The sequence below is a fragment of the Lathamus discolor genome, chromosome 3, assembly GCF_037157495.1.
Source record: "Lathamus discolor isolate bLatDis1 chromosome 3, bLatDis1.hap1, whole genome shotgun sequence".
Lineage (NCBI taxonomy): Eukaryota > Metazoa > Chordata > Aves > Psittaciformes > Psittacidae > Lathamus > Lathamus discolor.
The window spans coordinates 19834899-19853653 of record NC_088886.1 but is presented as its reverse complement, the minus strand read 5'-3'; the positions used below and the strand labels follow the sequence as shown (position 1 = coordinate 19853653).

The 18755-nt window shown below is 40.8% G+C and overlaps 1 protein-coding gene across 8 annotated transcripts in view; it reads right to left on the bottom strand.

The window, feature by feature from the left end:
* Window positions 1-18755, bottom strand: part of ATF6 (activating transcription factor 6) — a 78512-nt gene that overhangs the window by 39604 nt on the left and 20153 nt on the right. For 6 of the 8 annotated variants that reach the window (XM_065673871.1, XM_065673873.1, XM_065673874.1 and 3 more), the window contains exons 10-14: window positions 16273-16416; window positions 13283-13402; window positions 12286-12388; window positions 11024-11088; window positions 6612-6726 (exon numbers count right to left, since the gene is read on the bottom strand). In XM_065673871.1, the coding sequence (XP_065529943.1) occupies window positions 6612-6726; window positions 11024-11088; window positions 12286-12388; window positions 13283-13402; window positions 16273-16416 (547 nt within the window). Of the gene's footprint in view, window positions 1-3946; window positions 4130-6611; window positions 6727-11023; window positions 11089-12285; window positions 12389-13282; window positions 13403-16272; window positions 16417-18755 lie in introns of those variants that run through there. The other 2 variants (XM_065673878.1, XM_065673872.1) reach the window with 2 other exon arrangements.

Here is an 18755-nt window from a genome sequence, read left to right as displayed (position 1 = left end):
AAATACTAGTTTAAAAATAAAGTATTAGTTAGGCCTGGGACATATAAGGCTGAAAGAATTTTAGTGGCAGCATTAATATGATTCATGAAGTTCCAGCAACCATATAGAAGACAAACAAATCAAGACTATACACACAAATCCCAAGAGTATCTTTTGCTCCATGCCAGACATATTCAAAGAACTTTTCTGTCTGCTTATACATCTGTCCTCAACACCACACTCATTCTCAATTTTATTTGGAAGACAGTGGGGTTTAAAGGGATCCAAAGAGATAAAAATCAGAATGACTAAGACTTTGCTTCCAAAATGTCTTGGAGAGCTAGTAACAGACAAGACAGTTCCAAGGGAAACAAAACCTCACTTGATGTGACAGGCATTACCTCCCTTCTCAGAAACGTATTTTGCATTCTTGTTCAGGTCCATCCTAATCACTGTTTGCATCTGGCTGAGCCAAACAGCTGCTGCCCAGGAGACACTACATTGCAACTGGCATTTGCTGGCTGCTCCTCTTTGGTTTCCACTTGCTGCACATCCAAGGCGTCTCATTGCCTGGCTCCTTCTCTTTCTTCTTCACTCTGATTGCTTGCTAGAGCACATGCATAGCCTTTTGTTACTTCACTCTTGGAAGTACGTTCTTACATGGGAACGCAACCTCTAGCCGTTGTAGAGTAACAACAGGGAGAAATAATGAAGCAATTGGAGGTTTTGTTGCAAAATACTTGAAGACATTGATAGAAATTATTTTGAATAATTGAGATCCTTTAGCTGAAAACCTACAAAAACTTCTTTGGAGCTTTCTGCTACTTAAACTTGGAGTTGTGTTGTTCTCGTACACATGTATTTTGGTAATCCCAGGATTGAGGTACAGCCATTTGCGCTCCATAGACCAACATAAATTTTCAGACTTAATCTTAGATTATTATATTTCTCCCTGGAGGTTTTTAGGCTAAGCTCTCAAAATGCTACCAAAAGCAACATCTTCCCCAGCTGAGTATCCAGAAGGCCATAGAGAAAACTTCTCCACACCACGTCCCTTTGCTAGTCATCTTTCCCTACTCCTAACCTACCAGGAATATTCCACACTGGGAAGGACAGCAGTTCAAGAAAGATCATAAAGCAAGCTTGCTTCACTGTTTCATAGGAACAGCAAGGATTTGGGAGGAGAAAGTTGTCTCTGACACAGAAAAAATCCACAGTTTAGCCAGAAAAGAAGGACTTCGTCACAAAGAATGCAGCAGGCCAGACTTCATTTTCACTAGTGACATTTTGATGGAAACAGGAGGTTTTCATAATGGATTTTCAAATTTGAAAGTCAAACACATCCATAATTTGACAGAGGCTGGTTTGCAGAGCTTCAAGGCATGCTGAAGCACAATCACACATACAGTTTTCTTTCTCAAATTTTCCCAGGGAGGCAAGGGCTGGCCTCACAGAGAAGAGAGGCTAAAGGGTGACCTCTGCTCTGAAAAGGACAGACAATCTTATCATAGATACTATGCCCTGAGCCTCAGTTCTTTACACAAATATTATTCTCAGCATCTGTATACAATATAGGACAAGCTCTTAAAATCCTGGGCTAAAGCAGGTTTTTCCTCTGAATAGCTACGGTTAGGCTCCCCAGGAGAAAGGGAGCTTGTAAAATCTTTCAAAAAAAATGCATGTTAACTTGCAGCAGTTGCAAACCCACAGGACTCAAACGTATTAGACAGCTAACGTGTCTTTCAGAGCAGCAGGACTATGTGAGTCTAATCAGTGCATTTTATCTGAATGAAAGACCAAATTATACATCCCAGTCCACAGAAATCCACAAAGTCAACAGCAGAAAACTTCATGTTCACTGAAAACCACCCATTGTCAAGTGCAACAGAATAGGAGAAAAGTACATGTTAGGACTGAATTTCTGGCTATGAAACATCATCTGAAGCTGACTTCTTATAAAGCAGCTTTGCCTGCAGGATGTAGATGGCATCAAGTGTGCAGTGAATGCGAACCTGTCTCACCCTTACTCATTAAATCAATTCAGGCTATTGCCATTACTGTATGCACAGCACAGCAAACTACTGCTACACAAGCACGTCAAAGGCAGGCATCATAATTTTTTGCTGCCTGAAAGTAATATATTATCCCAAATACAATTAATACAGCAAAGGCTTATTGCCAACAAAAGCAAAACACAACGTAGATATTTTTATTCCTAGCACACTGAGCATTCACACAAAGAAAGAACAAAAGTTCTGATTTAAATTTGGCTTAATCACTTCAGTGAAAATTTGTTTGCGGAACTTGAGAAATCCTTAAAAGCTCACTGCAGATGTTGGCTTGTAGGACCAGAAATTCTCGTCCGTAATAATATGTTTCCCTGAAGCTCTATGGTTTATGGCACTGAAGCAGATATTTACAAAGTGAAATTCTGGTCCTAATTAAGTTGGTAAAGGCTTGCCATTGATTTCCATCGGGCCAGCATCACTCCTGCTCTAACCAGAATCACCTTTTAATTTTTTTTTTTTTTTTTACTGCAATATACTGTAAGATATTGTATATGTGCTGCATTAACTGCAATTGGCAAACTTGGATATCAGGAGGCATTGCACTTTGAAATCAGTGAAGAAAGTAGTGAGAGGAAATGTTGGTAGCCTTCTAAATTTCTCAAGAGAATCAAACTTTAAACCACGCTTTCCTCAAGAACAGTAATTACATTCTTACCCTGAAAATGTCACTGTCCTTAATAAGGACAGCCTGCAGAAATGTCATTACAGGGTCACTAACAGAATCTTCCAGGATGGGGAAATCTACTGTTTAATCACTGCAAGTTGTGGGGACTCTGATCCTAACCACACGAGTGGGATGATCTGGAGCAACATACTTCAGGCCAAAGTAAATTGGAAAGGATTTTTTTTTTCCCCGATGATTTACTTCATTACCTTCTATTCAAGTAATTCTAGAAATAATCTCCAGGTCTGAATACTCCATGGCAAAACAGATGTGAGCTCTGAAGGAGAACTGTTTGGGTGCCAGGCTTACAGGAGGACTGCAGGGGCAGGCAGGTGTCTATCTCCCGGCTGACAGAGCACACTGTATCAACTAACTGGAATTTTGCAGCCATGCTCCACTGGGGTTTTGGAACATATCAAGCAGACTTGGTATCACAGACCTTAAAGGGGAGCAATCAAAGATGCTGGCAGTGTAACAGACTCAGTTCTGCCTCTCAGGCCTGGGAGTAATGGAAGGAAGTTTCAGACCAACTGCAGACTCCAGTGTACTTCAGCAGAGCTTAAACTGCTGTACCCTTTTCACAGAAGCACTGTATCTTGTTCTTGTTGCCCCCTGCATAGACCTCTCAGCTCTGAATGTGCTCCCAAAGCCAATCCAAACCGGCACAATTTACAGACCCATTGGAAAGGCATAGCTTCTGAATGCTGGAGCACTTGGGGACAGCAGAGGGCTCAGCTGTGAATATATACAATGGGGAATGCATATTTTCTTAGTGTTAGGTGTCAGTTTCTGCAATGCTGTATGATCACTGAAGAAATGGCTTCCTAAATGTAAAGCAGCAAGAAAAGTTAACTTCCTAAAAGTTATACATCTCAAGAAATAAATGGTGGTGAGCCCTGCCTATGAGAGATGCTGGCTGCTGCGGTCTGGCAGAGCTGGAAGACAGTACAGCTTCAGTTCAAGAATTCCTTTCTTACTCACTGTCAGTTACGTATTTGTTCTTGTTTAAAGATGGCATTACAGATTCCACTGGCAATAGCAGAAAATTAATTTCTCTAGAGTCCCGGAGTGAAAGCTCTGCTTCTTGTACAGACTCAGCTGATCCAAATACTGCTTTATTTTCCTCTCTTCTCCTTATAAAAGGAAATAAAATCAAACTCCAACTGTACATACGCAGACATGGAAGTCTTCCAAGGCAACAAGAGAGAGTAAAATTGATGAGATCACGAAAAATTCAGTCTTACAGGCAGTTACAGGTACAAAGCATCATCAGAGAGAGGATGAGACAGTGCATGGGAGATTTGCTCCCTGACCTTGCGGCTTCTGAAGCTCTGGCTGAGTTCTACTGCATGAGAAGCATGGGCAGTCCCAGAAAATGCCATTTTCTAGGAAGTCCAAGGAACTCAGGGCACAGCTCCTGTGGTGCAAGTGAGAACATGCAGAAAACACACAAAAAATGCGTCACATTTTATCACATGTACACAGGAGAGATGCTTGTTTATGTGACACCACACAGAGCAGAAAGCATGTGGAATGAGGATTCCACAGACATCAGGTGGAAGTGATCTCTGGCGATCCTCAGTCCCACCTCCCTCTTGGAGCAGGACCATCATCAAATACCAGATCTATCCGTTCCCTGGAATTCTCAGCTGGATGATTCCTGTTTTTTTGTATATGGCTTTTAATATCTTATTAAGTGCTTGGGAGTGTCTCTAGGGCAAACAGCCAGAAAGGAGAACAAAACAAGAAGAACATCTCCAGGCCTTGCCTTCCAGCTTGGACAAATGAGCAAGCAACATGCGAGAAAGTTTCTGTTCTGAAACATCGAGGAAGAAATCAGCCCCTCTCTCAGCTCCTAATCATCAGTGAAAAAGGAACTGTGGTGCAAAGAATACGAAGTTAGCAGTCCTAAGGAGAACATGAACAAGCGCTTTCCAGGCTGGGGCCCTGCTGATGGCAAGAATGCAACCCCCTGGGCTGCGCAGGAGTCCCTTCTTCTGCACTCACAAAAGAACCCAAGCAAGGAATTTAAAAATGCCTCAGGGCAGAGCTTGTCATTAGATTAGTTTCACCCTGCTGAAATAATAAATGAGGTAATGCATAAAACTGCCTTTGATTTGAGGATATTTCATTCATAAACAGACAGCAGCAGCTTTGCTACAAAATAAACTTCCTACATGATTTTAAAAGTCCCCACACCTGTCCTTGCAATAGAGCAGACCCAAGCAGTAGAGATTCTGTGGCACAGGACACTCTGTTTCCAGGGACAGCTCTGCAAGTCAAAATGAGAGCTGGCAAGTTCCAGGTCATTAATCTGACAGTGTAAACAGAACCTATGTACCCATGCACGCATTCAGGCGGACCACAGCAACAGCTGCAATTGAAGAACTAGACAAACACTACTCTGATTTTTGTTCAGAGTTTCCAGAAAAACTTTTATATCAATTCTCCACTCCCTTCTACTCATCCTCAGGATATGTGGAGCCTGGTGCTGGCTATATTTGTGTTGCTAGCTGAAAGAACAGCAGAATATGCCAAGCATTTAATAACAAAATTCCAGCCTTGTGACACAACCCAGTAATCCCAAGACTGGAAACTAACCTCATATTTCTACTCTGCATAAAACCCTAATCCTAACAAGAGCACCGCTATTTTTATTTTGCCTGAACCTTTCCTAAAGACGTGTATCTCACAAATTAAGACCAGGTTGAACTGGGTTATATTACCTATATACATATGGCATCTACAGATTGCTAGAACTATGGCAACACAGAAACTGCTAGAACCAGGTTTGCTTATCTGTGTGCTCTTACATAGAATTAGTTGCAGCTCTATGAGTTGTTGTAATGGCAACTACTGGTCCCCCACCACTAGGAGACCCCTCTCAGGACACTCCTGTGATGAGGAAACAAACGGAATTACACGGTCCTATGAAAACCATGGCTGGTCATGAGCACACATGTAACAATTCCGAACTAGTATTACAAACGCAAAATAGTAAGGCAGGAGACTTATCAAGTCAAGACTCCAGTTTCAGGCCAGGACTAAGATGTCTCATAGATATGTCTAAGAACTAATGAAGACCTGTGGAAAAGGGAGAGAATAAACTGCCACAATCACCAGCTGGCATTTCAACCACTGCTTGCCTTGATCATCTCCATCACCAGATTCCAAGAAGCTTCTCACTACTGCAGCTGTCCTGGCTTCAACATCACTCAGGCTTGTAGTACATAAAGTACCATCAAATACCTGGAATTCAATTTTAAACCAGCTTTTATGGTCACTAACTGAACTGCAATGTGAGGATGTGCCTGTGTGTGCAGCACAAGCCTATGCTGTATCCGGGCACAGACAGCAGAATTGCTTATCTGTGTTTACTTAAAAGTCACAAAACAGCAGAAAAATGGTGCCACTGCATGCAGTCCTGTACAGGTGCAGTATGTGACACGCAAAACTGCAAATGCAGTTTTAGGGGAACACAGAAATAACATTATGTTAAGCTAGCAGAAATAATATGTGTGCAGGGTACATTTACTCCTATACCCAGGAGCACAAAAGATTTATACACTTATGAATAAATATCCAGTTAACTATTCCAATTTTTGGACTGCTAACATGTGTAAGTGTTTAACCAGAGGGTTCATGCAATTTTGTGCTGTCATGCCCTGGCACTACAATGTTTTCTGCAAAGCTCGATTTCCATCCCTAACTGTGATGGGCATATTTTGCAAAGAACATGATCTGGCCATACTACTGTAAAAGATATACAGAAGCATCACTTCTGAAGAACCAAATTTAGATTCAACCTTGACCAGGTCATCTTTTGTGTTAGAAGAAAATACACTCAGTGTGAGAAACAGTCTTATGGATACACATAAAAGGCCAACTACTACACTTACTCTGCGAAATGACACCACGTAGAATGTATCCTCCCTTCTGTGAATAGCTTCAAAAAAATCTTGATAGCTCCTTGGAGAGGCATAATACACTTGCAGCTCATTCCCTGAGTTCCTGCTGAAATGAAGGAGAGGAGATGGTAATTACTTTAGACAAGAAGGTTAACTTCAGTGAGACAATGACTTTAAAAACCTGCTTTTCAGAAGATCAGTGGCTCTTCATCCATTGAGAAGCATGACAAACATTAAACACAGGTAAAGAAAGTTAAACTGACGGGTATTTTTTGAAAATTAAAGGTGAATCAAAGGTCTTGCTGTGGAAAACTTTTCCCAGCTTGATTTTCTTTATGCTTTTGAGGCTGGCAAATGCTTGCTTGCTAGCTCAACAAAAAAAGAAGTTTCAAGTCAACCTAAAGTGTCTGAAAAATTGTGATGACTTCTGAAAACAAATTTTAGCAAATTTTAGAATGTCATTCTGAAATTATTTTTTTACTGTTGAAAATCCAAACCACTCAAAACAAAAGAAGTGCAAAGTTATGCATAAACAGAACTTTTCCTTTACTGTCAAGTGACAAGATTTGTTCTTGATTTCCAATTTAGGCAGTGGAGCAAAACCAAGATATTTACATAATTCTGGATTATCTTTTTCACAATTCTTGTTTTACTATTATAAACTATTCTAAGCAAAACACTGATAAATCAATCATGGTACTTATCTACTGTTTATCTTGGAAAAGTGAGAAATCCCTAGCATATATTCCTATCATGTATATTTCCCCAATCCTATTCGAAAATAACATATTTCATTGAATCACAGAACTGACTAGGTTGGAAAAGACCTTTAAGATCATCAAGTCCAACCGTTACCACAGGGCTTCAAAGTCCACCACTAAACCATATCACTAAAGGCCTCATCTACAGCGGCTCCCTGGGCAGCCTGTTCCAATGCCTGATCACCCTCTCTGTGAAGAAATCTTTCCTAATATCCAATCTAGACTTCCTGCGGGGCAGCTTGAAGCTGCTACCTCTTGTCCTATTGCTTGTTACTTGGGAGACCAACCCCCACCTCACTCTATCCTCCTTCCAGGTAGTTGTAGAGAGTGATAAGGCTCCCCTTGAGCTTTCTCTTCTCCAGACTAAACAACTCCAGAATTTAATTAGATTGGAAAGCTGTACTTACACAAACCATTAGCTGGAACTTTAACCAGTCATTTTAATTTTTTCCCACTTTAATAACACACTGTCTGTTTGCAGTATTTGTGGCAAAAACACTGATCAGGCTATTCCTCCCAAGCTGTCTTCTGCTGACACAGATTTTAAACTATGGTGGCCAATTTAGATTATTTTGGTATGTTTCTAAAATATATATAACTATGCACCCAAAACAAGGCACAAATCTATCATAAACTGATTTTCTTGAGCATCAGTAATAGTAGACTGTCATTATCTCCTCTTCCACTGCTAGTGGAAGTTACAACAGTCCTGTTGTAACCAGAAAACTGCAGCTGCCAAGCCAGTTGCCCTTTAACAGAACCAGGGGTGTAAGTCCTGGGAGATCAAGAGCAGGCAGCTCTAACCTATGTATCCTCTTTAGCAGGCCTACGCAAGTGAGGAATCAGATCATATCCTTCGCATACAGGAAACAAAGACTGGAGCTAATTTGAGCTTGATGACTCACTCATAAAAGCACGAAGGCCCATCAAACTGCCCCTGAGATTCAGTACTGAAGTTTCACTGTGATAAAGGGCATTGCACCCACGCATTGCTCAGTAAAACACATCCTGAAAAGTGAAACAGATCCTGCAGATCCATTTGCTCACCCACACTCCGGCAGATACAGCTAGATCTAAAAAAGAGTCTTTTATAACCCTTAGTCCATCTAGAAAAATGTTCCAAAACACTTGGAAACCACTGGGCCTTTACAAAGCTCTCCTGGTCTATGGAACAAATCCAACACTAGTCCCAGATTCCAAGTGATACCAGTAGGCTACAGGTATTACACCATACCTACCATGGAGTATCTCAGGGTAACCACAATGGACTGCTCCATGAAAGGAAAGAAGTAACTTAAGATCCAAAAACACGTGCAAAGCATCATGTTAAACCGTATATCCAAAACAATGATGCTGTGTCTGGCCATTTGTTGGGAAATAAGTCTTATTTTGGTTTACGTTTGAAGGGCATTCTGTTATGCATCACAGAGCCACATGGTTGCTTTAAGAAGGAATGTGGTTGTTGACACAGTACTTTATGCACCATGAAATACCATTTTAATAGTGGTAAATTTAGAAACAGGAAAATTGAGAGTCCCATTTTGATACCTGGAGCCACAAAAAAATGCTTGCACAAAGTCTCATCAAAATCACCTCTGAAGAAAGCTAGAGAAACTATAAAGAGCTGAGGGGGTTTAATAATTTTCTTTGAAATCACTTTAGTTTTTATCTTCCTTCTCTGCTTTGACTACACTGCAATACTTTTCAGGTCATCAACATTCTTTTGGAACCCAGGCCCTCACAGTAAACTAGAAGTTAAACCTACTTTGGGTAGGAAGTTGGACCAGAGATCTCCAGAGGTCCTTTACAACCTAAACTACTCTCTGATTCTATGATTTCATGGAGCATCTAATACATGATGGCTCTGGGAGGAACTTGAAGTCTGTTCTATGTTCTTAGCAGTTCCAGGACAGTCACAGCATGCAGCTGCCATGACTTGCTGGTCTTGCTCATTTAAACATCAATCATCTGAAAAAAAACCTCAACTTCCTTCTGAGCATGCAGAGCTGCATGATCTTGCAGACTGTTTCTAATAAGAGTAATGCAAGCATGTATACTAAACTGCCTTATGCCATGACGTTTGTTCATCCAGTCTTCAATTAAAACAGATATCCTTCATCCGCCTGCAGAACTAAAAAGCTTTATCTTTTTTTTTTCTTATAAGTCAAGACATCAAAATTCGGCAGCCTGGTTTCCATAACACTTGCCTGCAACTCACTCCCTTCTGCAAGGGTGTTCCTGCTTTCAAAGCAGCAATATAAATAAAGGACCACAGCTGCATTACTTTCAACAGTAACATATCAGGTGTTACCAGTAGAAAGTCCCCTTCATACTCCAATCTGCTCTTATACTCCTCTTTGGCACTTCAAAGCAGAGAACCTTTTAAACAGTGTCACAGTGTTTCAGGAGAGAGAAATTTCATTTCCTTAAGTTTTTCTCTCCAGTTGTTCCTGCTGCTGGGGAAGAACAGCAGCATAGGTATGGTGGGGGGGGGGGGACAGGCAGAGGGCTTCAGAAAACTTTGAATTAGTGTGTTCTAATTATCAGTGGAGAAAATCAAGGAGATGGAGACAAACCATGCAAATAAAATGTAATGACTTTAACTTCATCATAATAATTTGGTGTTAGCTATAATCATAGAATCATAGAATAGTTAGGGTTGGAAAGGACCTCAAGATCATCTAGTTCCAACCCTCCTGCCATGGGCAGGGACACCTCACACTAAACCGTCCCACCCAAGGCTCCATCCAACCTGGCCTTGAACACTGCCAGGGATGGAGCACTCACAACCTCCCTGGGCAACTGATTCCAGTGCCTCACCACCCTAACAGGAAAGAATTTCCTCCTTATATCCAATCTAAACTTCCCCTGTTTAAGTTTTATCTGGTTACCCTTTGTCCTGTCACTACAGTCCCAGACGAAGAGTCCTTCCCCAGCATCCCTATAGGCGCCCTTCAGATACTGGAAGGCTGCTATGAGGTCTCCACGCAGCCTTCTCTTCTCCAGGCTGAACAGCCCCAACTTCCTCAGCCTATCTTCATACAGGAGGTGCTCCAGCCCCTGATCATCCTCGTGGCCCTCCTCTGGACTTGGTCCAACAGTTCCATGTCCTTTTTATGTTGAGGACACCAGAACTGCACACAATACTCCAGGTGAGGTCTCACAAGAGCAGAGTAGAGGGGCAGGATCACCTCCTTTGACCTGCTGGAAATGGCTCTACTCTTGAATAATGGCTCTACTCTTGAAGACAGTGAAAGAAACCTCCCTTTTACCTGACTTTGAAACTTTCATATAAGCTAATGATGTCCCCAGACAATTCTCCTTTCCCCCCTTACTCTCCCAAAGATTCAAATCTGTTTAGAAAGGGACTCTGCAGAGTGAAGTAAAGAATTTCTTAAGGCTCATTGGTAGAAAGACCTAGAAGAACAGAGCTGTGATACAAGAGTCCCTTCAAGTGTAGTTTAAATCATTAGAAGCATTTATTGCTAAGGAAGAGAAATTACCCCAATAAATGAATCTAGCACCTTGCTTAAGAATCCTGATAAGGTGAAAACAGGCATTTTTATTATTTATTTTTTTTACAATCTGTTGGTGACAAATTAGGTCTTTAAGTAGAAAACAGTAGCAGGTGTTCTGTCTTACCTGAGGCTGGTGTCTGTGTAAGGCATAGCCATTAGCTGAGAATCTGCCTTCTTGCTGAGGGAGCTCTGAAAAGAGGCAGAGAGGAAGGCAGGGAATAAAAAGGTGACGCAAAGTGAAAACAAAAAGCATTTTCTTGGTTTGGCACTATATACAATATGATGCACATCTGCAACAAACAGTCAATATATAATGGGGTGCAGAGGTTAATCAGTGCCCCCCCCCAACAAATGTGCACTTTTCCCACTAGTGAAACATGAATAACTGAAATGGCCAGCAGTCAAGCTGTAACCACAAAAACCCCCAAGTGCTTTACTACAGCCAATTTGAAGTCACACACTCAGAGACAAAGAAGAGAAGCTGGCACCACACACAACAGCTGCACATACTGTGTCATTCAACTGCAAAATTTGCTATCACTGATGTCGGATTTGCAGAATTCTTCTGAGGTCAAATCACTTTTTACCACGGCCAAAATATACTACCCGTAACACACTTCCTGGTGTTTGAAACACTAGAAGCACCCAAACTTGGCCTATTTAATGTTCTGCCATTTTCCTTTGGCCACCAGTGAGAAGAATCTGAAGTTTAATATTCAATACTTTCTCTCTAGAAAAGTATGGTATTTCCCACACTGTGAAGTTCAATTCTTTTTAAAGCTGTTACTACCACTTAATCATATGAAACACTTCGAAAATTCATGGTCCTAATTTCAACCTCACTATTGGTACACCATGTAGATGAAAAGAATTCTAGAAAATGGGAAGTATGAGAACAAATTTCACAATTCTGTAGTCTTACAAAAAACATACCCCTCTAGCAAAAAACTGAAAAAACAAAATAGAAATATTTCAACAAAACCAATCAGCTGCGCTCCTTAACAGTGAGCCAGATCAATGTGCTGTAGGTTGCATTTCTCTCTATTAACCAACTGTTCATCCTTATACAGTCTTATAGAGAAGTCATGAAAAGGGTATTAATTTAATTTTAGACAACAATGAACATAGTTTGATGACTGCTAAAAAAAAAGAAACAAACCAAAAACTTCTAGACTGAATCCAAGAGCAAGAACGGAAGAACTTTGACAACACAATAATCAACCAAACACAGCAATTCAAAATGGGAAGTGTAGGGTACTCTATTTACAGGCACCGTTGCTACTTTTATCTATAATGACAAGCGCGGACAAGTAAGAGAGAGTATTTTGTTATGCTGTCTGAAATTATCTTGTCATGTTACTGACTCACAAGTATAAACTTGCCTACCTGCATAACCCGCGCTTTCTGCTGTTGGTTATTTGACAGCCTCCTAGACCTTGTTCGTTCCACTTCATGTCTATGAACCCACCCTCGAAGTTCATGATTCAGCCTAGAAAAACCCAGAGCATTAACAGACGTTTTGAAGAACAGTGGCAGAATTGCTTAATTTTAGAAATCAGTTTAACTAGCTACTACAAGGTGCTGCACCTTAAGGTCTTGTACCTTATAATAATTAATTTTTAATACCAGAGTAAGAAAATATAATTGTAAGATTAAATTTATGAGGGAATTCATAAGTGAATATCTATGAAGTACTGGGATTACAGATGTTTCAACATGAAGCAGATACAGTACTTTCTTTTGACTGATTAACAGTAATTCTGAAATTACTGGAAGGACAACTGAAATTAAATATCAAAAGTTGATCAGTTCAAGACAAAAATATTGGCTAAGAAGGCTACAATATGGCAACTAAAGTTGAGACAAGGAATAGACAAAGCAGAACAAGCAGAGCTAGCTGTTTTCTAACAGTGAATAAAGCACACCTGCAGTGTCACATTCAGTCTGCTTGCATCAGAAGCTGAAGAGTAGAAGACCATCTTTTATGTATTTCAAATAGAACAGGCTTTTAGCTGGACTTGATTTTCATATTATGAACATTTCTACATACAAAGTGATTTTTATTCTATTTCTACGGAGTCATGGAAAGCCTCCAGGAAATCAGAAAATTGTTATCTGGTTATTACAAATGACCAGAATGAAAACTGAGTGAAAATCATCACCAAAACCATAACAAGATTACAAAGATTCAAGTTGATGTCCTGTCTCTATGGTAGTAGACATTGGACAGTGCAGGCGCTTACAGAGGCACTGGTCACATACCGGATGAACACTGTGAATGGACAATAACATCATTCACAGTTTTCTACATAGTAGCACACACTCAATTTACAACTAAACTCCTTACAAAAGCTTAAATGCTCAGAAAAGGCTGTTTGCTCACCTCAGTGACTCTGTCCGGTTAATCAGGGGCTGACAGGGGGGTGGGGGTGGTGAAATATATAACAGTGGTTCTTCTGAGACTATCATCAGTGCTTTGTTATCAGATACAGAACTATCATACCTGGGGGAAGAAGACACAAAGAAATCCCTTAAAATACTTTTTCCATGAACCTTTGACCAAATCCAGATATGCACTACCATCAGCAAATCCACAAAGCTTACAGCTGCTCAATGGGACCTTTGAAACAGGTGAATAACAATTTATAGCAAACATACAATGGACTCAGTCAGTTCCCCAAAGGGGTCTGATAGCACTCAACACAGGGAAGACAGCTGAACATCAGCAGATGTTGGATCGCTTCCCAAACAGGCCAGATATTGAAATAAAAAGTAGCCTGTAAAAATATTCCTCATAATATGAAAACCATAAGATCTCTGCAGAAGCAACTTTCTCTTTCATTTCAGAGCTGTGCAAGATTTGCTACAGAAATACTAAATTTATTAGCCACTAAAGCCATACAGATGTAAAGACCATGAGCCATATGACAATGGAATAGCCACAAACTGGATTACAACTGAGTGGGGAGGATTTACAACTCCAGCAGTCTCCAGAAGCTAGCTTAGCTTTGATAAAAGGTGAAAAAGAGCATGTGTTTCAACACAAAATTCCACAGCACTTTCAGCAACATAGACTAATATTCCTTTCTCCTGGTTATCTGTACCTCCTTAAGGGTTAATTACCTATCACCAAATACCTATTATAAGTTCCTTTCTTGATAGGGTATGAATATGACAGCCTTAGTCCTGGTTTTGACAGAAACTTGTAGCTCCTAAACCTCAACTTCTTTCTGAAAAATCTAATATAAGAGCTTATGAAAACTTTATTCACATTCCCCTCCCTTTCCCAGCTTTCTCTCCGTCTTTGTATCTGCTTCTCCTGTTTACTGCATCTAGAACTGATAAAGGAGAATATGCAGCAAAGAGCTCACAGCTTGCCGAAAAACAGGGAGAAGAAGCAAAAGAAAAGGAGGAGGTACACACACTAGAATACCTTCCTAAGAGAACCACCCTACTACTATGTCACATAAGTCATGGTTTGACATGTGCCATACAGGACACAAAGCCCTTTCCATGGCTACAAGCCTTAAAATGCTTTTGATTTATTGCCTTCTTTCTGCATGGTAAAATACATTAGAGCTTTCTGCACATCTGTGCCTGGCTTTGTTCAACCAGCCAAAACACTTTACTGGAAAGGGACAATCTGATAGGATAAATCTTGTAAGGGAAAAACATAAGCTAGATTAGCCAGACTTCAATCTGGAGACAATTACGTGTTCACTTGTGCACAGAATGCTAGAGATGTAGAAGCTTGAAAGCAACTATGTAATTAAATAATGGGTAAGCATAAAGATGGACTCACAGATTTCTAAAGAAGTACAGTGCTAAGTTCAGAGTATATTCTTACTTGTGAATTTCCCCAGCCTTCTCCTGAACAACTAAGAAAATAAATACTCTGGCTTAAAAAGGAAGAAGAGATAGATAATATGACAAATACCATAACTATGCAAGTTAAAATAAAGATCAGGGAAAAAAGTAGAGAGAGGAAGAACTGAAGAAGGTCATTAAAATCTCCATGATATACACTCGTTTTTATGCTCTCTTCCACCACACTGCTCCTAACACCACACAACACAGCCAGAAGTGTACGTTTCTGAAGCTGTATGTATTGGGTAATCTTGGAGATAACAAAATCATATTCATTTGGAAAAGCAACCTGGTAAATTTTGTTAAACAATAAAACAGTAAAAGAGATCAGCTTTCAAAATACTGTGTTTGTAAACCCAGTTGCTGTAGAAGATCATAGAATCATAGAATAGTTAGGTTGGAAAGGACCTCAAGATCATCTAGTTCCAACCCCCCCTGCCATGGGCAGGAACATCTCACACTAAACCATGTCACCCAAGGCTTTGACCAACCTGGCCTTGAACACCACCAGGGATGGAGCATTCACAATTTCCTGGGCAACCCATTCCAATGCCTCACCACCCTTACAGTAACGAACTTCCTCCTTATATTCAATCTAAACTTTCCCCATTTAAGCTTTAACCCATTACCCCTTGTCCTATCACTACAGTCCCTAATGAAGAGTCCCTCCCCAGTATCCTTATAGGCTCCCGTCCTGGGTTTAGAACTAGCAGTCAATTTTTCTCCTTCTTAGTAGCTGGTGCAGCGCTGTGTTTTGACTTTCAGCCTGGGAACAGAGCTGATAACGCCAATGTTTTTAGTTGTTGCTAAGTAATGTTTACTCTGACTGAGGACTTTGTGAGTCTCATGCTCTGCCAGGGAGGAGGAGAGAGGCCGGGAAGAAGCAGAGACAGGACACCTGACCCAAGCTAGCCAAAGAGGTATTCCATACCACAGCACGTCATGCCTGGGGAGGTAACTGGGAGTTTCCCGGAAGGGCACTCTCTCTTCTTGGTTGGGCTCGTTTTGGTGAGTGGTATCGTATTCTCTTCCCTTGTTATTTCTCCTATCATTATTATTATTGGTGGTAGCAGTAGTGATTTGTGCTACACCTTAGTTACTGGACTGTTCTTATCTCAAAAAGTGGGAGTTATATTCTTTCGATTCTCCTCCCCATCTCTCCAGGAGCTGGGGGGGTGGGGCGGAGCAGGGAAGGAAAGAAAGAAGGGAAGGGGAGTAGAAACTGTGTGGCTGACTCGGTTTAAACCACGACAGCTCGCTTCAGGTACTAGAAGGCTGCTATGAGGTCTCCACGAAGCCTTCTTTCTCCAGGCTGAACAGCCCCAACTTTCTCAGCCTGTCTTCACGCAGGAGGTGCTCCAGTGATCATCCTCGTGCACAATACTCCAAGTGAGATCTCACGAGAGTGATAACACTGCCATAAAGGTTACCAAATGGAAGGGCGGTGAGGTCTGAAAGCACAGTTGCCCTCTACCACTAAAAATATGTTAAAAGTTTTCATCTTACCTATTACTCTTCTCGGGAATTATGTCTCCAGGTATTTTCTGAGCTGTGCTGGACTCCTGCCTAGCTGAGAACTCCAGAAGATTTCTGGTCCTGTGGTTGGAACCCGCAGTGGAATCAACTCCATTGGAATCCTTTTCAAATACACTGGAAGACATAATAACCATAGTAAAACATATCACATAAATAAAGGGAATATAAGACACTTTACTGTAAGGTGTTAAATACTCAGGTGGGTAAGTTTCTGGCTGCTGCTATGTTACAGGGATAAGGGTCACGTCACAGCTAATGTAAAAACGTGATGTGACATTATATTACTGTCATTCAAACCATTAGTAGCAGAAAAGCTACTCTGCTCTCTTTTTCAGTTTTAAGGATTTTGATGCTCTTGTTTTCTTGTTCCTCCATAAGCTTCAAATCACAGATGAAACTGTGATTTGTTTGCAAACTAGACCTGCAGGCATAAGAAAATTACTTACATTCAAATAACAGTACCTCTGAACTTTAACTTTCATCAGCCTCAAAGCAAATTTGACATAGTTTATATGAATACAATATGCAAGAAAAATATAGCTACCAAATTCCGTGCAGCTGTAAGCCTGGAATATTAGGCCAGACAGCTAACAAACCTATACACAAACTTATATATGTTTAATTTTACTTAGATTTAGAAACATTGGCAGGGCCCACAACCTCATCTACATAGCGGCAGCAGGCCATGGTCCCAGATCCCGTCTGTGCTTGCACTGAATGATCTTCCCTTGGGGGATGCTCAGCCAGCCAGCACAAGAACATCTGTGTTGCTCTCCATGCAAATCAAGGTAGCAGCATTTCCATGCGAGCTGGAAAAATGACCAGGCGACCCCTATACAAGACTGACTGCATCCTTAGTCCAGAAGGGTGATTGAAATGAAAGATCTTAAAAGCACAAAAGCAAATCTTCAGTATATTCTCTCTAGAGGCTAGCTTTATTCTTTCGTAAACATGGTTGCTTCCTGAAATACGTTTATTTACAAAATCAAGCCCTAACCTTCTTAGCTAACAACCGCAGAGCATCACCAGCAGCAACACAGAGAAATACAAAAAACAAGACCCAGCATGCTGATGAGATCTCTGTCATGCATGTTGATCACTGCCTACAGAGTACACTTTAATTCATGCCCCATCTCCCTTGTGTAGCAGAGCATAAACTCTGCAGGGAAAGACCTCATTTGTTACATGGCATCACTTTGCAGCAGGCAATGAATACAAATGGTAATAACAGAGAAAGGCAAGAACTAGCAAGAAGGTCAGATTAAATACTACACAACTAAGCAGAAGGCACACAGACATAGTTGCTTAGCAATCCCCTCGCTTTTGCCAAGACAGTTGTGCTCCTGTTAGCAGTAACCCAAGTTTCCCCTTGAATAACCGTCATATTCTGCAGAACTGCTGGAGCCAGGGCAATCCCAAATCCAAGCTGACATTGCTTTGACTGCCCCCTCTCCTTCAGCTTTTCAGGCAGCAGCACAGAATCAGGGCAGCAGAAATGCCATAGGCTCTGTTTTCACTTAGCAACAGTGGGCAGAAAGGTAGTTACAGTTTCCTTGCTGTATATGTACATTAGCATACAACTGTCTCATTGCTATTGAACAACATGGAAAGCTGGATGGTTTATTCACAGCCTCACAGATCAGGCAACACCAGGCTATCCAATTTTACAGAAACAATGGCCACTATCTACCGTATTTTATGAGATCTTGCTTCTTCTCTTCCAATGAAAGCATTAGCACAGCTGACAGCATCTCAGGCCCAGAACCAGAGCTCAAAACTAAGGCTGATGCTTAAAGGGATTCACTTATCAGTGAAATGTCCCTGCTCTACCTAATTTGGAGCCATGACAGCTAAAAGTATATGGAAGTTTATTCATGAAACCAAGAATATCCATCAAAACATCTGAAAGTTGTAGCTCTCCTGCCAACCACTTCGACACAGCCTGAAGTGTATCAGCCTCCAGTGTGTTGATGAACCTACTGGGTCTGGCATTTTTTCCTATCCTGCTTCTCTACTTTCTTGTTCAAAATGACACATCAAACCAGAGAAAATTTCCCTGTAACTATTTAGCTAAAGCTGACAAAAATCTAATCAGCAGAATTGTAACAGATCTGAATTTTTCCATAATGGCTCTTCCTTAACATTTGCTGCATTCTGCAAAGGCAATTCTTGTTATTTCGGGTTCAAGCTTGGTGAGGTAACTAGTCTGAGGTGAAGTGCTATATGCAATACGTTGCTACTCCAGTTAACCCGGAACTCTGAATAAAAAGAGAGAAATCCGAACCAAGTCCATCAAGGATAAAGATAAGCACCACTCGGCAATCACAGCTAATCTTCAGTTTTCATAATTTAATTGTTTTAGCTGTACAGCCACTCAGACCCACACACACCTCATTATATTTGATTTAAATGGAAATATTTATTTTTACTCTTCTCATGCTTAAAACACCTTA